The sequence below is a fragment of the Sinocyclocheilus rhinocerous genome, unplaced genomic scaffold (genome assembly GCF_001515625.1).
Source record: "Sinocyclocheilus rhinocerous isolate Xijiao unplaced genomic scaffold, SAMN03320098_v1.1 scaffold395, whole genome shotgun sequence".
Lineage (NCBI taxonomy): Eukaryota > Metazoa > Chordata > Actinopteri > Cypriniformes > Cyprinidae > Sinocyclocheilus > Sinocyclocheilus rhinocerous.
Window position 1 is genome coordinate 1,895,933 of NW_015660890.1, and position 24,842 is coordinate 1,920,774.

Genomic DNA, 24,842 nt, shown 5'->3' on the forward strand with positions numbered 1-24,842 from the left:
TCTCTCTCTCTCTCTCTCTCTCTCTATATATATATATATATTCCAATGCAAATATACATGACAAAAAATGTTAGAAAAATTGTTTCAACTATAAATATAAATACACTATATATATTTTTCATAATATATTTATATATTATATTACTATTGATGACTATTCATATTTTATTTTTTCTTTAATTTTTATTTAAAGTATAAATTGCATAAAATATTCTCATACCGTGATATTATATAACATGACCAATAGCAGCACTATACTCTTATGCTCAAGAGTAATTTCATTTATATTTTCATAATATGAAAATAATTTTCATATTATCTATCTATCTATCTATCTATCTATCTCAAATATTAATATAAATATTAGTTTCAAATATTAATATAAATATACTATAAGGTATAATGGCATAAAATTATCTCATATAATGATACAAGATCATACTGCCATTGGTCAAACTGCCAACTCCTACTGAGTCAGCTAAAAAAAAGACCAGTACTGCTAGTCGCCAGCATATAAAACTTGTGTTTTGGGTGTTGGTGTGCTGGTCTCCAGCTTCTTATATACCACCCAAGTGTCTTCATCATCGAGTTCTCCATAACCCTACCATCCCACCCGGCTCTGAGCGGCCCGTAGGAGCCCTGGTCATCGATCAGCGCTCAAATCGCAAAATATCGAAAAATTAGAGTGTTTCTCTAGCGAGTCAGGACAGTGCCATTTATCTCCTGCCCTATGTGTCCTGCATCCAAATGAACACTTTAGCAGAGAACTCGCATTTCAAACCAGGTGATAATCTCTGAGCCAGCATGTGGGAGGGACAGGAAACGGGTCGGCAGGAGGAAGACAAGGTCGTACAAGCACCATGGCAGGCATACAAGGTCAATACTTTTTAGTTTGGCAGGTGTGCGCTAATTAAATGACATAGATCTGCGTGGCACGCAGACAGTGAGATGCAAAATCTCTAAACCCCCTCCATGACATACGCCAATTAATCTGTGGCATGGGGTAAAAAGAAACATCAGTAGTGGAAAAAACAGATTTGTTTCTTTCATGTCCAACTGGACAGAGCTGGAGCCAGAGCTGGCAAAATCCCTAAAAAGTGACATATAGTGAGTAGTGGAATAAAAAACATAAGCTATCATTCATGGCATTAAGTAAATAGAGGTAGACTGTAATTTGACATGGAGTGACGCCCTTTATATATGACTATAAATTGTCAAGGGAGACCTACCAATCAAACTGAATTATTACTGAGGACATTTGATGGCTTGATAATTTATCTTAATTTTTATCTTAGCTACTTTTCAGTCTCTCACCTGCTGTCAGTGTGATAAAGAATAATGTTCTTAAGAGGTTTCTGAAAACCATCAACAACCAGACACACATTATCAACAAGGGTTTTTTGAAACAACAAAACACCAAATGAATTTAATATCAAAACTTAAGACAAGCTTTCTGTAATAATGTTGTTAATTTACATCTACTGACATATTATGAACTCCTTAATAGCAGGGGTTTTCAAAATTAGCCCAAAACTTGTACTTGTCAAGCCAACCCCTCAAACTAGCAGAAACCTTTTAGGAATTCATAGAACCACTAAAAAAACATTCTCTGCGCAAACAAACTCCGTTTCATTTTATTATAATCAGCACAGTGTGAAATCTTTAATGGAAATGTTTTTATGCTCTACCAGGAAACTTTAATAATTTCTAGCTCCACTGTTATGAAACGATGTCTGGCGTTATTTGAATCTGATTTGCTTTGGTTAGTTTAACAAAGTTCGGAAATTTGATTTCTTAATTTACTTTTGTTAGGCCACTATTACGTTTTCAGTATTTTCTTGCTGGAAAAGTTCATGACAGGCCCCTTTGTCTTTCAAGAAAAAAATATGATTTGGTTTTCAAAACACAAATATGCACATATAGCCTAAGTAAGTTGTTGGGTTTAATTGGGTTGCATCACATGTGTTGTATTAACTACCATGAAAAGATTAATAGGTAGCATAAAACGCACCCACGGACAGTTTATCTTTGATTCTAGGTCTGCATTAATGGTGTCACATTAAGCATCTGTGGATAATTTGATACTATTATCTGAATTTCATATGACAATTATTTTTTTTCAAGACCCTCCTCATAGGAGTCATTCACATCCAATGTCCATTTCCAAAAGAGCTCAGTATTAAATTCAAATACAGTCAAAAGCTAATTACCTTATTACACGAGCCAAGAAAAAAATCTTTGCAGTCTTGGTTATGTTAGCTAATTAAGTTAGTACGTAGATTAATGCCCTTTCTTTTATTTAAACCTATAGAGCTTTTCAGTCACAATGCCAATCTATAGGCAAACTCCGAGGACAAATTTGCTATTGATTCCCTTGAGAACTTGTTACAGATTTTTAAAGGGGTCATATGATGCTGCTAAAAAGAACATTATTTTGTGTATTTGGTGTAATGAATTTTCTGTTTATGAGCAAAATAAGGTTGGTGGTTAACATTGAAGAGACGTTCAGATTGTGTCCTACAAAATAAATTACACTCAGTCAAACTTGAATTTGTAGCCATTTGCAGTAGGTGTAGTCTTTGTTTAGCTACTAGTTAGTATGTAATATATGTTATCCCTTATGAAATTTAACCCTGGTTTTATTATAGTTAAAAGTGTAGTAACCATGTTTTTTTTGGTGCACTGATTTCCACAGTTTTACTACAAATACCATGGTTAAACTATGGTTAGTGTAGCAAGACCATGGTTAATTTGTGGTTACCATGGTTACAATGTTTGTTAGTTTTTTTGTAGTAAAGCCATGGGTAATTTGAATAAAAGTCTCTTCAGTTATGTTAACCACAGACATAATTTTTCCTCATAAATCAAAAAACTATATATTTAAGTCCATATACTTAATACTTACTTAATGAACTTATTTGAATATTTGAAACTTGTTTTATCATTAAGGCAACAGGCTACTTAAAGTAATGAAGTGCCACAGTTGTGTTTTGGAGCTGGTTTTGCTAGTCACCCGTTGGTTGACCAGCTATCATTTTCCAGTAACTATTTTAACCACCATAAACTGGTATTACTGGTATTGGTGACCGTGATTTCACCAAGTACAACATGTTCCTAGATCAACATCCTTGTTGATCCTGGAACAACATTCCAATTAACCAATCAGAATTGAGGGATAACTTTTCAGGAAATATCTGTTTTAGGCTTAGGTGCTTCTACACCCTTGTTAATCAGCTATCATTTCACACTGTTTTTAGGAATAAATTATGGGTAGGGTTAGGTTTAGAGTTAGGGATTGGGTTAAGTCTATATTTTTGGACAGTAATGTTGATCCAGGATCAACAAAAGATGTTGATCCAGGAACATGTCTTACTTGGCAAAATCACCTCGACCTACTGGTATTATAAACAGGTAACTAGTTTGTTGCAAACAGCTAGCAACCAGCTATATGTTCCAATCAGCTTAAGATGGATTTCAGGAATCTACCCTAAAAATAAATATGTATGTATGTACTGTATGTAGCCTATGCACATTTGGGTGAGATTACGATTCCTACTATGGCAAACGTATAAGGCCTAGCTAATTAATATTAATTGCGCCATTCGGACGTTTTCATCCAATAGAGAAAAAATATTATTATTGTGATGATGACGTTGCGTCTTTACTTTCCAATGGCTCGTCCAAGCTTTTGAATATTAATAACCAAACATTTCTCATAGTAGGTTTCGTAAAATCAGGAAATGCAGCGAGATCACCTGACGCGTCGTCATTGCTCTTGCGCTTCCCTCCTCACAGGCGACCAGCAACATGGCTCCCAAAGACCAAAACTCACTCATGATGCTCTGCCTTTTCCTCCTGACGCTCGTCCAGACCGCCGAGGCGTTTGACGGAGGAGACGCGGCGGCTTTGCTGCTGGGCGCGACAGTGACGCTCGTGGGGATCTGCGCGTGTCTCGGCTGGTACGCGCGCAAACGAAACGGCCAGTTTTGATGACAGCCTGCTGACCAAGGCCTCATCCGGAAATGTGACTGAGTGCATAAAGACTGTCATGCATTTATACCGAAAATAATTGGAAATGCGCGCAAAGGAAGGACCTATATGGGTAATATGAGCTATTGATTGTATTCTTTGACGCATTATCCTTATTATGTGGGACACTGGACACCTCCTTCCTGTCTCTGTGCATCATGTGGGAAACTTCTACAACAGTATCAGCATTAAAAAGCTCATTGGGTTATTACTGCATGACAACAAGATCACATGCAGACATTCCTATGGACTTGGACATATGGTGGACTTGATGTTGGTCTCCTGCCATGTTACAATCACTGCAAGACAATCCGCTTCCAGTTTCAACACTGTGATGAAAGCACTAAATTGTTAAATGGCTACTGCTTTCTCCGTCTATATAAAGCATTCAGTGTCAAATGTGCTTTACAGAAGCTTTGTGTGCTTATGTTAATACATTTTGTGAACATTATGTGCCAATTGTTTTCAAGTATGAGACTACATCTGTTGCAAACTGATGGACCATGTTTGAAGTCATATGCATTACAGTTATTTTCACTTTAACACAAATAAGAAAAACTCATTCTAATTAGGTGTGGAAACAAGTTGTTTGTTGTCTTTTTTTCTCTCTGAAATTAATTATGATATACAATATGTACAGTATTTAGACATTCAAGTCATTCCTTCTATGTAATTCCATTAGATAGTAAAATTCAAAATAAGTGACATTTATTCTCAAGAATGATGGCACAGTCACTTTTCAGGCAAAATATTTCACAAAAATACATTTGTTAGCTTTTAAATCATAAAGTATAAAACAGTAGACTTTGAAATTAAGAAAAAGGCATCTGAACACATGATTGTCAAAGATTTGTGGATCATATCCATAGTTAATGTAGTTATTTTGCTAGGACACCTGTATGCACTTGAGGATAACTTTTTACATTAATGCATTTTAACACACATCAAAGCAACTTATATTGCACACAAGATATGCATTTTTTTTTCAATCTTTGGTAACTGAATCCAGGACATTGGTGTTGATATTACATTCTACTGTTTGAACTACAGGAACTTCAGCACTAAACTCAGGACTAGCTGGTAAAAGGTTGTTGCAACCATCTTACATTTTATCTAATGCTTTAGCATACATATATATTTAATTATACATGCTAAAGTGTTAAAAAAAATACATTTGGGTTCACTCTTATGTCCAGTGCCAATTATGCAATAGAATGAGACACCCGTCTTGGTCTTTATTCAGGGCAATGATGTGCATCACACACAACAGGCTGTGTTAATTATTTATGTTGAGTAAGTTTATCCTGTGCTGCTGAACCATATGTAATATAGGCTACTCGCTCCTTCTAAGCACATTAAAATACACAATGAATGTAATGATACCCCAATTAGATAAGTTCAAGTTCAAAGTCTTCTTTGTCAAATACAGAATAAATACAATGCATAAATAAGAAAACAAGATTGGCTTTACAATAAATACATAAAGCCCACTATTATTTTCTGTCTTCTATTTATGTGTATGTAATAGATAGATAGATAGATAGATAGATAGAGTATACATAGTAAACATTTATTATAACACATGTGACGGCACATATTACACTAGTACACTCAAAGGGCAAAAGGGATCCATGATGCTGCTGCACCCATCAGTGCAGATGCTGCTGCTGCTGGCATCACAAATAGCGCCAGTGCGCATGCGCCGTCCGCTCCGTTTACTGTATAATCACAGTGGGGGGAAAAGAGCAGGCAACAAAACTAAAGCTTTTTTACGGCAAAGTGACTGCTGCCATGTAAATAACCGCCAGGGAAACAAAGGGGGAATATCAACAGGTATGTTTTTAATTTATATTTTATAGCGCTGTCTCTATTGATCTCGATATTTGCATGCATGTATTTGAAGGAATTGCTGTGCTGTGTATAATGGACGCTCAGCCATCCAGAAATCACTCCGATTTAAAAAGCAAAGGGAAAAATAGATCGTGTGTGTACTGAAATCACACGCAAACACCCAAAAGATCCTGTATCTGTTGCTTATTTTGATGCAACACACTGAAACGTTTTCAATGGTGGATGTTTTTGTAAGAATGCAACTGGAGACACAAAGGTTTATTGTTTTATTATATAGAGAAAGGCTCTTCGTGCGTTTAATATGAAAGAGACGGCATGCTATTAAATAGAGTCGATTTATAGACGCAATCCATTGTTTGTTTATTTTTGTTTTACTCGAATTCGTCATCATACCAATACTAATAAACAATAAATCTAGGTTAGAGGGGAAAAAAACAGAAATGTAATTCTAAAGCTTGTGTTTTTTCCCCAAATGACTTGCATTCAATTGTGTTGTTGCACTGAACGTCTGTATGAAAGACACAAATAACCTATATATCTAAAATATAACATGATGCATTTCTTCATATTCCTTTATACAGTCAATCATATGAGGATTCATGACTGATTTTACACAGTATCATGATAAACAGTGGGAATGAACACGGTCAGATTCTGCAGGATCTTTGGGTGTGATCAACAGCTTTTCTTGCTGCATTTCGACTAATGTTCCTTTCGGGTGTAGAGGATAACAATCATTAGATTTCAAGTCTTTTTCCATCATAGCACCGATGAATACGCCTCTAGACGGATGTCTAGCCGTGGTGATGAGCATCTTGTCAACTGCACTCTCTGTCTTTGACATTATTTATTTAATTTGCTTTGGAAAAATGAGAGATGTTGGGGGTGGGGGTCTGTTATTTTAACCAGGATTTATGTCAGTGTCCAACGCCGAATCCTTATGCTGAATTAAGCAACTGTATGAGCTCGGCTCAGACGGCATACCGTTGCAGCCGCAATTTCGTATGCAATTAGAAAAGCAATCTGAATGACAAAAGAAATGAGCGATGCAACGCAAAGCCCCCCAGTTTGTTTTGTGTGAGCGAATCCTAATGGGTGGATCGTGTTTTTCAGGGATCCTTTTAGGTGTGATGAGACAAAGGAACAAAGGATGCCTTAGAAGAGAGGCAGCGACGAACAAGGCTGGAACCTGCTTCAAAGCACACCAGATGGATCTATTGCTCCACGCTCCATCCAGATCATGATACTTGGCTAAAGCTTTAAGCGTTCTCTATGATCCCTTCTCCATCTATGGCGAACTACAGCCATGCAGGGGACCACAACATCTTGCAGAATGTCTCTCCGCTCGCCACTTTCCTTAAACTGACCTCCCTGGGTTTCATTATCGGCGTCGGCGTGGTCGGAAACCTCCTGATCTCCATCCTGCTGGTCAAAGACAAGAGCCTTCATCGAGCGCCCTACTACTTCCTGCTGGACCTCTGCGCTTCGGACATCCTCCGCTCAGCCATCTGCTTCCCCTTCGTCTTCACCTCCGTCAAGAATGGCTCAGCCTGGACGTACGGCACGCTGACCTGCAAAGTGATCGCCTTCTTGGGCGTGCTCTCCTGTTTCCACACTGCCTTCATGCTGTTCTGCGTTAGCGTGACGCGGTACCTGGCCATCGCCCATCACCGCTTTTACACCAAGCGGCTGACCTTCTGGACATGCCTGGCCGTCATATGCATGGTGTGGACGCTGTCGGTAGCCATGGCGTTCCCTCCGGTGCTGGACGTGGGCACGTACTCCTTCATCCGCGAGGAGGACCAGTGCACCTTCCAGCACCGCTCCTTCCGCGCCAATGACTCGTTGGGCTTCATGCTGCTCCTTGCACTCATCCTCCTGGCCACCCAGCTTGTCTACCTCAAGCTCATCTTTTTCGTCCACGACCGCCGAAAGATGAAGCCGGTGCAGTTTGTGCCCGCCGTCAGCCAGAACTGGACCTTCCACGGCCCGGGGGCGAGCGGCCAGGCCGCGGCGAACTGGCTGGCGGGCTTCGGCCGGGGCCCTACACCTCCGACCCTGCTGGGAATCCGGCAGAACAGCAATGCGGCGGGCCGCAGGCGTCTGCTGGTGCTGGATGAGTTTAAGACTGAAAAGAGGATAAGCAGGATGTTCTACATCATTACCTTCTTTTTCCTGAGCCTGTGGGGACCCTACCTGGTAGCCTGCTACTGGAGGGTGTTCGCCCGAGGCCCAGTGATGCCGGGAGGCTACCTGACGGCGGCTGTGTGGATGAGCTTCGCCCAGGCTGGAGTCAACCCCTTCATCTGCATCTTCTCCAACCGGGAGCTCCGGAGATGCTTCAGCACCACGCTCCTCTACTGCAGAAAATCCAGGTTACCGAGAGAACCCTACTGTGTTATATGAAGGTTCGGTGGCGTTTCTTGTTTATCCAATGTGGTTTTTGTTTGGATGCCCTGGTCGATCAGGGATGTGTTCAATTGTACAGCTCTCTCCTCCTTCTCCCATTCCTCTCGCTCCCTTTTTGAGGCCTGTAGTTGAACCGTCTGAATGGAATACGATGACGAACGGACAGAGGACACGTCCCGCGTTTATGTTCTAGTAAACAACCGATGCGAAAGGCCATTTGAAACCCAACACGCAAAAAAAAAGAAGAAAAAAAAAGTGAAAAAAAAAAACATGGAAAAAATGGAAAGAAAAGAATAAACGGATACGTCGAGAAGGGACTGACCTTTGCTTTGGATATCTGGAAGACTCTGGAAAGGGTGTAAAGAAATCAAACTGTTACCTTAAGGAATCACTGGAATTTGTGTCTAAAAAGTTGCACTAATGAGAAGACCTGAAGATGCTTTTTTCGCGCCGTCGCATTGCAAGGATGTCTTGTTTTTCCCAAACTGAAATACGAATGCTTTAATCTGCAACAGACTTCTCTTTCACTGTAAGTAAACAAAACATGTGGGGTGACTAACTCTGTTGGAATACACCTTCACGAGAGGATAAATTGGTTTAAATGTAAGTGATATCTTTTTTCCTTTTAGGGTGGGGCTGGGGCGGGCTGGTGGGCGGGTCTTAAGGGGGCGGGTACTGTTGTGTGGTTTCCGGAATTGCAACTTCAATTATTTCCTGTAGTTTTATGATCCATATGGTATGTCTCTGTTGTCTGGCAATGTTATTTTCTTATCTCATTTTTCTAAGTCTAAAAACTACTGTTTGAATTTTAAACGTTGCTCTTGAGAACCTTGTACTTAAACTGACAGTGGAGAACCAGTTAAGCTAAGTTCAGTGTGGCATATCCATGTACCCGAACACGCTAATTTTGTTACAGATACCACTCCAACTGTTCTTGCCTTAATGGTTCTGGTGTTTTCTTCATGTTTTCATTTGCAAGGTGAGGGTTGTTTTTGAAATACACTCCTCTAAAATGTCTCCTTGAGGCATATCGGGAGGCTTTCCACATCACGGTGAAGTACATGTTCATTTGAAACACGGTATCCACCACCACTATCACAGACACAGCCCGTGCACCGACAGCCCATTTCTTACCCTGTAACGTTTGCTACACCCCACCGAGTGTGCAGAGCACAGGGAGCATGTGTGCGTGGACGTCTGTGCGTGAGTGTGCGTGCGTGCGTGTGTGCTTGGCGAACAGCTGTCATGTCAAGACCAGAGCCTTAGTCTGAAATCTTGCACAATTTGTAAAAAATGTAATAGGAAAAACAAAAAACATTGTATTTAAGGCACAGAGTCTTGTTTCTACTTTCCCAACATTTGCTCTCTAATTGTTTTGATTAACTTACTTTTTTCTCTTGTGGCCATTTTAATATTTATTCTGTATTCTTTTTGTATATTATAGGTAGATAGTGTGTAAGTTTGTGAGTCTTTCATTTTGAAGTCCCGAATGTGAGTACTGTTAAGTTAGGACTGCAATTGCTGGCTGTTAACTGTGTAATCTGTTGCTTACATTTTTGAAAATAAAATTTTACATTTTGCAAAACCTGTTCTTGCTATTTACTCTAAAAAGCACCGGCCTGGTCCCACGCTTGGTTTAGCAGGCCCTAAGTGAAATGAGAGCTCAATTAGCGGGGAAAACATGTATAAATATTGACCGAGGCAGGCTAACAAGCTTATCTTTGCTATTAATGATCGCTTCACATTGAACTGTCATGATTAGTCTCTCGCTAATATGTTTCTGTGGCCTGTTTGTGTTCCTGTTTAATTACTGTAAAAATGTCCTCTTGTCTCCTCTCTGATATTACTCTCCGAAACGAGGCTCACTTTAGCCATTATGTGCTTTTTGCTTTGTCACTTTACCTCTTCATCTTCATTTCTGGCTAATTTTGGACTGTGTGGAGTTTGTTTGGATGCCACTTTTCCCTTGTGAGCGCTGCTGAAAGTGATGAATTATCTCTGCATTCTGCAATACAACACAACAACAGAGTTTTTCTCTGTTAAATGTTACATTTTCGATGCGCATTTCGAGCTGACCTGAAAAATGCTTCGAGTGGGCATGCATTTGCCGCAAAAAATCACCCACTGTTATGATGTGAGGAGTGTCATTAATATCACCGGGAAGTTCTTCATTTAACTGCAGCCTTCGTCAAAATCCATTTAGGTTTTGTAGGCGACCAGGGATGCTTTCATTTGAGTCCATTAGCCCTTAAGTAATAGGACACTGGTTAGAACAGATCCTGCCAAATATTTCAACAGCCTCAATTTAAAGCCTTGGATTTTATGTAAACACCCATAGAAATTTTGACATATGTGGGACGCTGTACATCTAAATTAGGAATGGCGGTTCCAGAGCGAGGCCTTGTGCAATTATACTGTGATTTTAGCTGTAATTTCCTCTGTAAAGGTCAACATTGTCTTACGACCTCATGTCAAAATTATATCATCAAAAGTGTCAAGTAAGATCAAAGAGTTTAGGACCCATTTGGGTCATTTCCTGTCTATGATTCATGTCTTCGAGATTAATGTCTCATTTGATTGTGCCAATTAAATTACGCAATTTCCTATGGGTTTGATGCTAATATATAACATCTGTTCTTTTCTGTTCACATTTTGATAAATTTGTTCCTAGCTAACCCCTTGCTCACTAATAAGCTCAATGAATGTAAATTCTTTAAATTGACTTTTCATTTGTATTCATTCTTTTTTACTTAAAGGTGCATTTTTTTTTGTTTATGCCTTGTCTAAAACATAACCTATGAAATGCAAATCTATGCAAAAGACCACCAAGATTCATTTACCAGTGCCATTGTAGAAATGCATTATCCACAGACATATTTGTTACCCATTTGATTTATTAATAATGGGGGATTATAGAGGTAGTGTAAAATGAATATTCAGCAGGTCATGTGATGTCAACATGGCAACCACCATGTGTGTAACACAACAAGACCACTAGACCATATGTAGTATGACTTGTGTGAGCGTACAAACATGTTTATTCGCTGTTTATTTTTGTTAAATGTTAAACCAAAACTATTTAGTGCACTTTGAATATAACTGAAACAGTTAATGGAACAGAACGTGATACTGAATTTGCATTTGTGCACTTTTAAAAATAAAGGTTCCAAAAGGAGTTTTAAAGGAACCATTTTGTGTTCCCGAAAGAACCTCTCTGTCAACAGTTCTTAAAATAACCTTTTTTTTTTTTTCATAGAGTGAAGAATCTGAAAAATCATTCATATAAAGAACCTTTTGTGCAATGGGTTATTTCCAGGGATTTTAAAGGTTCTTCGTGGAACATGTTATTTTCTTTTATTTTGATCACATTTACTTAGGTGAACATAAAATGGCAACTTCTCTTCGTAATTTTTTATTAAAGTATGATAAGCTTAACAAAACCCTCTTACCTTTTTATATGATGCCCACTTTTCACAATCCAATCAACTGCAAATTACCCATATTTTTTTCTCTCATATAATACATAACATTATAAAAGTAAAATGGCTTGCGAACGCTTTTATGTTCAACTCATTGTTCATGGGCGGAATGCAACAATGCACTGCAAGATGAGAATCCTGTGTGCATCAAAAAACATTTTCTACAATTTCTTCTTTGCCAAGAACATGATGTATTCTTCATCTAGACTTACAGTTACATTAGATGACATTTTGCAGCCTTCCACAGCAGAATAAATGCCAATTATCGTCTTTGACTAAGCTTCTGCAGATTGGCTTTTTTCAATTGCTGCCTTTAGCATCTAATAAACCTCAAATAGACTTGTGAGAGTCAAGCAGTCCATAACATGGCTGACCAGCCAGGCCTCTTTAATGCATGCAGAGGGCAGAGGCCCCTCCTGTAGCATGCTGATGTACTGCGACGGCTTTATGCACGTGTGTTTCGTCAGTTCATTACCCAACGTGTGTGCGGCAGGTGGAGCGGAGTGGATGGGGGAGGGGCGAGGGGGGGGGGTCCCCGTTTCTCTCAGCATCCCTGGTGAAATATCACAGAGCCAGCTAACAGTTATCAATGTTCAGGAGACGCCTGGTGCTGTCGAAGCAGAGCTGGAACAGCAGGGGTTTATTGTAGCTTTCGAGGGGGCAAAGAACTCCTCGAATGTAGCGCTTGCAGATCGATACCTAAAGTGAACAATAATGGAGAAGTCATTGTGTTCGTTGTTAAATTTGTGCCCTACAAACAAAATTGACTCGATGCTAACTACAGCAGAGGGGTTCGGCATTGTGGTTTCAATCAATCCACATTCTGCGGTGTAAAAACGCAAATATTAGCATTAATATTGTTAAATCTAAACCGTGTCGCTTTTCTGATAATAGAATACTCTGTTTGCATGACACGCTTCACTTTTAACAGAAATTTAGAAGGTGTCAAGCAGGGTTTCTACATGAAAACCGCTGCATCATGAGCAAGTTTGTTGACAAGCTGTCCAGAAAAAAGCCCTGTCTGCTTTAGTCTGAAGATGTCTGGATGGGTTTCGAATGCCCTTTATCTGGAAGAAAAAATGCACGGTGGAGTGCAAGATGGAGGTGCTTCAATGAAAGGCCAATAAAAATCAAGATGATGATGGCTGTTCCCTTGGGACCTGCTGCGTTGCTGTATTTATCGTCATTCTCATTCCTGTAATGACCCACCGGGGCCTTTGAATACGTATGTGTGCATGACTAGATCCTTGTCTCAAAAAGTCTGCATACTTCGTTTTATCTGCCTGGCTTTGAAAAGTATATCCCCTGCTTTAAATAATAACTGATTAAATAGCGGGATATGAATAGAAGAAGCTTCAAAGTGTTCCTGCAGCTTATTTAAAGAGATAGTTCATAGAACTAATGAAAAATGGTCATTATTTACAACCCCTTACATCATTATGTCTTCAGTGGAACAAATCACAAATAGTTACCTCAGTAAGTGGCGGCAAGTGGCCGTCTTTATGAGTGAATCATGGAGTCATTTAACGATTCATTCAAAACACTGATTCATTCAGGAACGAAGCAACTGAATTTCATTATGCGTGATTTATTGAATCATTCACTCAACCAATTCGTTCAAAAACAGATTTGCTCATGATAGAAGTGAGTAATTGAATCGTTCATTCAAACAGTTCATTTAAAACCGCTGATTCATTCATGAACGAAACAAGGGACTGTCTTTATGTGCAAGATTCATTCAAAAACACTGATTTATTCAAGAAATGAAACACCATTGTGCTTGCTCGCAGTTTCATGTTTCGCTTTTGAATATGCTGACTTCGCCAAACATAACAAAAATAACTTGCAATATTATGTCTAAAATGTAAGTTACCCAGTTTGATCATGTTTACTGCACTGTTGTATAGATGCAACATCACACTTGCAATATATCATAACATACTACCATAAGACTTGTATTGTTTATATACTATATTAAATTTATTTATTAATATTTGAATGTTTTATTTTTTAATTTCAGTTTTCAAATTCGTAGTGTTTTTGTCAATTTTTATTCGTTTTTAGTTTTGTAATATGTGACCCTGGACCACAAAACCAGTCATAAGTAGCACGGGTATATTTGTAGCAATAGACAACAATACATTGTATGGGTCAAAATGATTGATTTTTCTTTTATGCCAAAAATCAATAGGATATTAAGTAAAGATCATGTTCCATGAAGATATTTTGTAAATTTCCTACTGTACCTTTAATTTATGTTTCACTTTTAGTAATTTTAACATTTCAATCTTTTTTACTTCAGTTAATTGCCAAGGCAACATTTCTAATTTTCCTTAAAATTTTAAAGTTTAAGTGTTGCAACTAATATTCAAATTTTACTTTATTTCAACTTTATTTTAATTAACGATTCCTAATAGTTTTACTTTGTTAAACTATTACTGTAACAGTAACAACACTTACATCCAGGCTGCGTATAGATTAAAACACAGTAAAAATAAATCTCTGTACGAGTTTGGAATGACATGAGAATAAATAATGATAGACCTTTCATACGTAGCTCTTTAAATACTTTTATTTTTTGTCGTATCTTATCTGAATGAAGGATTGAAATGTAGTTTAAAGATACTCCCCATTCATCCTTCCCCCTGACTTACATTACACCAGAGGAATTCAGACATTGTCAGATCACTAGTGCCACACTCAGTAATGGATGACGTGCACGCCGGCTGCTTATTTTCCTGACATCATGTTGACAGAGGACATTATTCATCCATTCTCCATCATTTCCTTCATGTCGGTGCAGCATAAACAATGATTATCTGCTGGAGATCAAAGATCTTTCCTATAGCTGCATGGAAACCTTGATTAAAATTGAAATGTTTGCTTTTGTATTCCAACTACTGACACGTCCCCTCAAAACCCCTTTAGGGTGACTAGTGAATCAACACACTGCTGTAGATGCTTCGCTCAGGTCTCTGAGAGAGCTAATGGCATTGCATGTTATTTAATAAAAAATGAGTCAGTTTACTTCAAAGACAGACAAACTGTTATGATAAATGTGAAGATGTTCTTCAGTGTGCAAATTATTCTATATTGTATGTGCATTACAGCAGTTTACTAACGTTAGATCAATGTTTCACAACTGGTTTTGCTTCAGGACCCAGATTTTACATTGTACATCAAGTGGCGAGTACCAAAATTGTGCACAATTGAATTTCGATGGTTTCATGCTCTCGGCAGCCAATAATTCACCTCACAAAACACATTGTGCTCGACACATACCATATTTATCCTTGATATAAGTATTTAATGTAGTTTGGGTTGTATTTTCTTTTACCTTATGTGGCTTTATTCAGGGTTTCTGAAGATGAAGATATATCACACAACATGTCAATGTCAGCATGTCGCTAATTTTGATGAATCTGTGTCAAAATACTGCACATTTGATTAGACTTGACATTAACAAGAAGATATGAGAAGAGTTTTCACCTTTCTGTTTTATAAGTATCAAGTCTATTTATCTTACTATCTTAAATATGTCCATATATCATGTTTTTTCCTACTTTCCACAATCAGAATAGACCCATTTTTGGGTTGCAACTGACCAGTCGAGCACCAATGCTTTTAGCACATGAGTGATGATTCGTATGGCAAATGTGTTAAATGTTCAGTGGTCAGAAATCTTTATCATCTCATTTCCAGCCTCATGTAGTAGTGCAACAAGCTGACGTGTTTGATATGCGAGGACAGGATGTCATTTGCATGTCATCTCTTTCAGTTACAGTGACACAGAGTCAAATGCTGAGACTGCAGAATGCATCAGCGTAAATGGGACATACAGAAGAGACCACAAGTAAAAATGCTTCTATGTTATAATTGAATGAATTATCTAGGCTCTTTAGTATTTGAACTGAATCAGAAGATTACTGCACTGAAATACTGTCTGCTTTATGTGAATAGAAACAACTTTGTCTTGCAGTGTGCACTTGGCTGAAAAGTATGGTAGACCGTTTCCACCACAGAGTTGAAAAAAAAAAAAAATTATAAAATAATTTAAAAAAAGTGGCAATTACCTTTTTTCTTTCACGGAAGAAGAAGAGAAGTCTGAGAAGAGAAGTCTGAATTGTAAATATAGACTTGCAATTATGAGAAAAAAAATCGCAACTGCATATTTTATTTTTTATTCCATGCTGGGGAGAAAAAAAAACTAAACTGCAATATATAAACTCAGAATTCTAAGAAAAAACTCAGACTTGCGAGAAAGACAATTGCAATTCTGACGAGTACATCTTGCAATTCCGATTTTATATCTCACAATTATTTAAAAAAAGTTTATATCTCAGAATGGTCCCTTATATTAAGTGGCCTTAACTACTACTTGTATCAAAAAATATGTACTTATTGTGTTCATACGGTTTTGCAAAACACTTTTGCTGCTATTGAGGTGGGATACGGGTATGGTTAGGAACAGGTTTGGTGGTATGGGTAGGTTTAAGGGCGGGTTAAAGGGTTAGTTCACCCAAAAATGAAAATTCTGTCATTAATTACTCACCCTCATGTCGTTTCAAACCCGTAAGACTTTCGTTCATCTTAAGAACACAAATTAAGATATTTTTGATGGAATCTGAGAGCTGTCTGACCCTTTCATTTTTGGGTGAACTAACCCTTTAAGGTGTAAGGGATGGGTCAACATGTAATTATAAATGCAATTACAGAAATTAATTACAGATGTAATTACATGCAGGTATTTTTTAGAAATATAAGTACAATGTTAAAACATGTACAAAATAATTTGCATTGTACCAAATTATTAAATTTAAGTACATAGTAGTTGAGGCTACCTAATATAAAGTGAGATCCTCAGAATTGTCAGAATTGCGAGAGAGAGAAAAAAGTCAGATTTGTGAGATATTAATAGAAGGGGGAAAGTTGCAACTATAGTACCTTTTTTAATCCCATGCCGGAAACAAGCTTCCATAGAAAAGAGCTGACTAAATGCATAGTCAGATTTGTTTGTGATAAGACACCAAAATATTTTGAGCAAGATGGATTGACAGAACATGTGTTGAGTGGCTGTAATATAATCCAAAGTATGGATTACTTACAATCTTTCATTCTCAACGAAAGAGCTCTGTGGTTTTTAATACATCAAATGAATCCTGAAGCAGGAATCAATCTCCATCAGCATACACACCACTGAAAGTCAGGGTATCCTCATACTTTTGGACCCAGCTGGAAAATGAGGGGTTTGATTTGCCATTCTAACCAAGCAGATTAAAATCTGACAAACTCATGGACCTGTGCCTGGCAGATGGGAATGAAGTGGAAAGCTGAACTGAAGAAGAATATGAAAAAAACGAATAGGAAGCTTTGATTGTGGCCAAACCAGCAGCTCCTCTTTAACTACCACATGCTTGCCCTGGTTTGTTTTGCCGGCAATGTGTTAAAATGCCAGAGGGATAAAACAGGCCACTGCAAACATTTTCCCTTTGCTTTATGAAATATTTAAAAGCCACTCAGAGAAGGATAAATTCAGATGCTTTTTCCAGGAATGAATTCTAGCTTTAAAAACTGCTGATTTATACTGCAAAGCCAATATTATGATTTATATATTTTGTGTCCCTTTACTTCTCTTTCTTAATGCACTAGGTAAGATTTTACTACGTTTTCTTGTGTGGATTTGCAATGTTTAATGCCCTACAGTAAATAATTACAGTGAAAATTATCTATAGTGTTTAAATGCGTTTGAATATTTTTGAAGTGAAATATTTAATTTCATTGATGCTCTCCAATACAATTTTAATGTTCTATACTTCTCCATACAGTACTTATATATTCTGCAGAATGTAGTTGATATTATCTGTATGTTCTATTATTTATTTATTTATTTAATGGTCTATATATAGTGCTTCATAAGGTATTATTTACATTGTTGCTTTTTAAATTGTATTTTAAAATGTATTTGTAATAATTTTAATGTTTTTTTTACATTGTAATTATCATTTGTTTCTATGATGTAACAAAGTGAAATTGTTATACGTGTACAGCACATCATTGTCAATATACTGCACATTTTGCAATTTTTGTCTATGCACGGAATACTCAAAAATGTGCATCTCATTGACCCACTATTTGATTAATCTGCCACACCAAAATATTTTAATCTAAACTAGGATTAAAAGAGTCATATTTCCTTGAATGCAACTCACTTTATAAATAGTGACATCATTTTAAAAACAAATGTAGTACACTATTGTAAACATGTGGTCCTTATGGCTCAACCAATGGCATGAGTTTGGGGTGGGGCTTCTTGTTTGACTGTCCAATGGGAGATCAGGGACCGAGTTTAAGGGCCTGTTTGAAAAACCTGTTTTTGCTATTTTATTTGGAACAACTAGTGATTATAAAACGTACTAATTAATACTCTTAAGTGTATCCATTTTATATGGTAGTATATATTTATTGATATTTTTATGAATGATATCAGCTTATGATTTCATCACATGCTCAAACCCCGTAATTACACACCTCATCTTAAATATGTATTTTGCAAATAGCCATTCCAGTTTTTCAAACTATTTATATTAATACATCATGTTACCATATGGCTTATATTAAGCGTGTTTGTCCTCCATGTACAGCCATTAGTGCCTACTCACAGCTATTAACCTATGCCCATACCTTCAAGCTGTTTTCAATATTTTTCATTTTTTTATGCATTACGTGTCTAGCACTGCTCGTAGACACTTCATGTGCAGACTCATTTATTGGTCACTGTCTCGCTCAGAATCTCAAGAAGAGTTGCTCTCGCTGCCTGAGAAAACTACACTCTTAAAAATAAAGGTGCTTCATGTTGCCATAGAAGAACCTTTTTGTCTAAATGGTTCCATAAAGAACCTTTAACATCTGAAGAACCTTTCTGTTTCACAAAAGGTTTCTTTGTGGCGAAAGAAGGTTCTTCAGATTATAAAAAGGCAAGAAAGAGATGGTTCTTTAAAGAACCTTTGACTGAATGGTTCTTTGTGGAACCAAAAATGGTTCTTCTAATCTATGGCATCGCTGTGAAGAACTTTTTGAAGCACCTTTATTTTTAAGAGTGTAGATCAGCGACGATGCCGTTCGTCAGCTGACACAGATTAACCAATTATCACCGCGTCACCTTATAAACCTCGCCGTAATTAGAGCGCTACCCTTTTGTCATCCCAAATGATTGTGTTTTGGAGCTCGTGCTGGTCTGATTGTGTTTGTCAGCCACGCTGATGATGCAGAGAGCTTGTGGTTTTGAAGCATTAGCTGTACTGTATGTGTGTCTATAGTTTCCAAGGCAACTAACTCCGCTGTGTAAATAATGCAGCGTTATGGAGTTGTATAAGAGCCTCTCTTGTTACTGTAAGCTGACAGCATCAGGGACAAAATAAACGTATCATTACCCCCTCTTTGTTTAAACATCTACTGTCCCTGATGTGTTAAGGACTTACTAGGCCTACTCAAGGGCACAGTGGTTCAGTGCAGGGTTTGAACCTACAACCTTGCAATTACCAGATCAGTCTGTTGGGATTGCAACTATCTACTTGAAAAAGTGCAACAGAGCCACTTCCAGCTTGGAAACTGATGTGGAAATCCACAACACAAGATGCATGTACACAGTTAGTAATACATTTTTGAGAAAAATCTCAGTTTAAATTAAATGCATAAATGAGTAAATGAGTAAATGGTCAGATATTAAATGACTGCTTGGCCAACATTTGCAAAGACAGCCATGCATAAAACGTGTAAAATGATCCTCATGCACCTGCACAACAAATGCTAGCATTAAATAGCTTCAGGGTTTGATTGCTAGAAGACTAGCTATTTTATCAAACAACTATAAACTTAAAAGTAGTTAGCTTTTGTTTCCTCGTATCTTACAAATGCTGAGCAATGGAATGCCTTTATGATCACAAAACAGAGATATCAAGTATTAAATTCTTACATCTTTACATTAGATACCTGAAGGAAACCTATTTTGGACTGAGTTTCCTTCTCAAGAGAACCTTTTAGCTTAATACAACAGGTACCACTTAAATAACAAGCAAACATTTTTCATTACAATATGTTTAATACAATATATTAAAACAGATTCATTATGTACCATCCATCCAGTGGAACATATAGTCCCCTGAGGTATAAACAAAAACATTTGCGGATGTGCAGTGATATACAGTGGGTACGGAAAGTATTCAGACCCCCTTAAATTTTTCACTCTTTGTTATATTGCAGCCACATCATCTCTTGATGAAAGGGATATCCCAAAATTTTCTTTGAATCAGTCTTTATTTATTATTATTTATATATTATTACAGTATTTATTACTATTTTGAATTATCTTTTATTTATAAATATTTCTACATTTTATTTAATATTTGTAAACTCTTTTTAACTTTGTTTTTATTTAAGTCTTCGTAATATTACTTTAGAACTTTTCAGTTCAGTTGATTGCCAAGACAACATTTTTTTTTGTATTTTTAAGTTTATGTTTTCACTCTAATATTTATATATGTTTTTCAATGTGAAATTAAAATGGACCCTTTTAACTTTGTTAATACACAGTCTTGGTCTTGTTTTGAACAAATCAATGTGCGTTTTTCCACAGAAAATATATTACTGTATCTTGTTCCACCTCTGAAACTATTTTCCTTTCCTTTCCTATCTTTTTAAACCCTGAAACTTTTTTATAAACCATTTAATTCCTGTTGGATTTTTTAAAATGACTAATATCCCATTTCACTCAGAAATCTGTCACATTATGGAAGTAAAATGGATTGCAAATGCAGCTTTAAAACTCTAAAAGATATCCACTGCTTGAATCCGTGTTGCTGTGATTTTACGACAAATTACGATTTATTAACGTGTCAAAAGCTTCAGAACTGATCTGACTCATTTTACAAGCGTAGCCTTTGAAAACCTTGAGGGTTATAGTGGGTCAGACCCATCAATGAGGATTTTAAGAGCCGCTGCTGCCATTTCATTTATGCATTTATGTCTGTGTAACACATTCACGCAAAGAGGAATCTCGGATGGGATTTTGCAGGGATTGTATCCGCATGCAGCGCTACACGCATCTGCTTGTATATTTCCTGATTGCAGACAACGTTAGCATCAGATAAACCTGAAAAGATTAGGATAGTTCACTAAAGGTTCTGTACTTAAATAACCAGCGTCTCCTGCAGCGGGGGCGGTTTGCAGTCGACACAATGTAAAGTGGGAGGGAGATGAGAAAAATAACCCTTCCTCTCTCCCTTCAACACGTCTTCCAGCAGCAAATCTTGCACAGCGTGCAAATAAAAAAGCAAGTAGCTGTACTGCACAAGCTCGTGGCCCTCAGCGTTGTCACGCCGCCATGCCTTATCATGGCCAGAGAGGCCTGTTGGACCGAAGGGCCTGGAAATTACAGTGCCGCGAGATACCGCTGAGACTTGGCCGTGGATTCCAGCTCGTTCTAACAGAGCTATCACTTAAACCAAACGAGCCCTGTCGGATCACCGGGGTCAAGTGCACTTTGTGCTCCAATTAGATCACAAATGGGACTTTGTACAATTACGTCCATGAAGCATCGTAGCAAGGACAGTACTATTCATCTATTCAGATGACTGTGGTGTGAAATAAACTTGGAGAAGAATCAGGTGCAATCTGTTTGTTGACAGATGTGGAGGTATGTTTCCATTCACCTGAAACACAGTCTGCCATATTGTGTTGACACTGAGAAATCAATGCTACCGGAGATATTCTTATGCTTTTAAAATCCGGTCATTGATTGATAAGCAGTTTACGACAGTTTCTTGTGGTATGGGGAGTTAAAGTAGCAATACTGCTAACTTAACTAGATTTTCAATTGCGTAACAAAAGCTTAGCTGTTTTTAGCAGTGTAGCAAGCTATCGAGCTATTTTTGCCAACACGTAGCAGTGTATCACTGTTTTTGTCACGTATTTGCCTTGCAGCCTTACATCTGAGCGAGCTGATGAAATAACCCAACACAATTCCCTAGAATATCTCCCAAACAGAAGTTTCATTCATTTTGGGGGGATTGGGTTCATTCAGACTGATTCATCGATCTATTGAAGCTATTTTACAGCTTTTTTTCTGTTTTGTAGTATATAAACATCTAGGTAAATACTGCTGTTTATCACTATTTATTAGAGTCTTTATTCATTTTATAGTTGAAGCTAGTGAAAATTCATCTATAAGTTTCATTCATTTTGGCGACTGGATTCGTTCAAACTGATTCAGCAATTTGACAGTTATTTTTGTAGTGCATAAACATTTAGGTATATACTGCTGTTTATCACTATTTATCATGGTCTTTACTCATTTTATTAGGTGTTAATTTATCTATCTATCTGTCTGTCTGTCTGTCTGTCTGTCTATCTATCTGTCTGTATGTCTGTGCAAAACAATATATATTTGAACTACATTCATATTTACAATCGATTTCACTGTTTCCTCGTTCTGCATGTTTGTGTTTGCTCATGTCAGACATTAAGGATTTGTCAGTGACCCTTTGAGAGAATAATTTGAATTAGGCATTCAATCATTAATTCAGGAACTAAACAAATAATATCTACACTGAATGTGTAATGGGGCTGACAAGACGTGAGACGTGCGGATCCATATGCAAGCTTTATTAACATGAGAGGAGGTCAGAAACACAGGCAGGGTCGAACGGTGGCAAACAGGTATATGGCGGGCAAGACACCAGAATAGTCCTAGGGCTAGCGACACACACACATATATATAACAAACAGATGGTACTTATAGTCCTCACAGCCTAATTTTATTAAACCAATTAAATGTGACATCTACCCTGGCTAGGCAGGCTTGATTTCATCAGCAGGAATGTTATTTTAAAAATTATAAAAATATATGTATGCATGTATTCAAGATTCAAGATTCGAGATTCAAGATTTTGTATTTGTCACATACATGGTTATTGTAATGGGGCTGATGAGACGTGAGACGTGCGGATCCATGTGCCAGCTTTATTAAGCAGAGAGATCAGAAACACAGGCAGGGTCGACCAATGGCAAAACAGGTATATGGGGGGCAAGACACAAGAATAATCCTAGGGCTAGCGAAGGTCAACGAACGGCGAACAGAATCAAAAGGGCAAGACTAAAGGGATAAATCCAGGAAACCAGGCAAGGATCAGAAACCGAGAAAACAGACAAGGCAAGACTAGGCTAAGGCAGGGTAAACTAACGAGGGCTCTGTAGTGTAGCTATCAAATGATAAGCGCTAAACAATACTCGGCACCGGGAAGGGATCCGAGTGAGTGTTAAATAGTGAGTGAGTGATATGAAACAGCTGTGTGCAATCAGTGCTGTGTGCAATCAGTGCAATGAATGATGGGATATGTAGTCCGGGGTGATATGCAACAGTGTGTAGTGCGAGAGTCAATGAAAATGGAAAGGGTGACCTCTGATGGCTAGCAGATGGAAGTTCATGGACCGGATTCGTGACAGAATGAATCATTCACTCAAACGATCTGTTCAAAAACACTGATTCATTCAAGAATTTTAAAAAGTGACTGTCTTTATGAGTGAGTCACTGAATCATTCACTTAATGGACTCATTCATAAACAGTGATTCATTCAGGAATTAAACAAATGGCTGTCTCTATGAGAAAGTCACTGAATCATTCACTCAGTCGATATGCTCAAAAACAATTATTTATTTAGAAACTAAACATGTGACTGTCTTTAAAAGTGAATCACTGAATCATTCATTCAAAGGATTTATTCGAATTAACTGATTTATTCAGGAAAGAAATTGGATTGTCTTCACAAGTGAGCCATTTGAATCATCCATTCAACGATTTGTTGAAAACCACAGATTCATTCAGAAACAAAATCAGTGACCTGGTTAGGAGAATGAAAATTCAATAGGGCAAACATGAGTGCTTCTCAATACTCCAATTGCTGCTTCCTAGTTTCCTCACTTCTCTGTCCTCTAGCCAGTGACCTGAAAATCAATCGAAGTCATGAAGGACATGTCAGTTCTTTAAATGCACTGCGAGGAGGTGAGAATCAAGGAAAGAGGAAGCTTCCAGACAGGAAAATACAAAAGTGTTTTTTGTCAAAACACCTGATGCTTGCATAAATTCTCCACCTTCACATCTGTCACAACAGTTTTAAGTCACGTTTTACCTTTGTGGTTGAAAAGAAAAACATATGTTTCACACATTTCAACAGTGCATCTTGACTTATTAAGATTTATTAAGAATGTCTTGATTAATCAAGATCCAGCAACATAGCAGCAGATCCCGTAAGAACCGTGAGGTAACACAGCTGTGCAGAGACGTCGCTTTGAAAGGATGCTTGAGTGAGCAGGATATTCAATTTTACAAATATAGCTTGCTGTGTTTCTCGCATCCATTCCTCGCATCTTAAAGTGCCCCTATTATGGATTTTTTCAAATTACCTTTCATGCAGTGTGTAATACAGCTCTAAGTGAATGAAAACATCCTGCCAATTTTTAAATCTGAAAGTGCATCGTGTATAAAGTTATTGTCTCTCAAACGAAAGAGTCGACTCTGAATCATTGAAAGAGTCATTTTTTAAATGAATCCCAAGCCGATTCATGTTGAGTCAACATGAAACATTAACATATCGCCCGCCCACTTATTGCGCGCAAACCGGGGAAAACTTGAAAACTTGGTCTGAATGAAAATGCAAATTCATTCTTTGCCACTAGGTGCCGCTTTTGGAGCTGTAAAAATAGCGGTTTCCCCGGTAACGCTGTACACAAAGCAGCACTGCACTCACAAACGCTGGTTTATCAGGCATTACAGGCATGATGAAATGAAAATGAGACCAATCGGACCAATCACCGCAGATTAGCGTCACGCAAAGGAGGGGTTTGGAAAAATTAATCGTTAAACGAATCGTTTGGGAGTCGTTGAGCAAGTACGATAAAAATAAATGCATATTATAAGACAATGAGAGTGTTTTTTGACCTTGCATGCATGTCAACCTGTTGTTGGGGACTCCCAAAACCAAAATATGAACCTTTCATTACCCATAATAGGGGCACTTTAA

At 37.7% G+C, this 24,842-nt stretch overlaps 1 protein-coding gene and 1 long non-coding RNA gene across 2 annotated transcripts in view; one reads left to right on the forward strand and one right to left on the reverse strand.

The window, feature by feature from the left end:
- The window catches only part of LOC107726049 (uncharacterized), an 8,000-nt gene extending 3,399 nt beyond the window's left edge, over positions 1–4,601 (reverse strand). The window contains exon 1 of the long non-coding RNA XR_001638212.1: positions 3,756–4,601. This is a non-coding gene — a long non-coding RNA (uncharacterized LOC107726049). The remainder of the gene's footprint in view (positions 1–3,755) is intronic.
- A 1,127-nt stretch (positions 4,602–5,728) lies between these two features.
- LOC107726048 (probable G protein-coupled receptor 85) lies at positions 5,729–8,926 on the forward strand. The gene is made up of 2 exons (XM_016535522.1): positions 5,729–5,862; positions 6,994–8,926. The coding sequence occupies exon 2, from the start codon at positions 7,153–7,155 to the stop codon at positions 8,284–8,286; it is 1,134 nt and encodes a 377-aa protein (XP_016391008.1). The 5' UTR covers positions 5,729–5,862; positions 6,994–7,152; the 3' UTR covers positions 8,287–8,926.
- Positions 8,927–24,842: the final 15,916 nt, after the last annotated feature.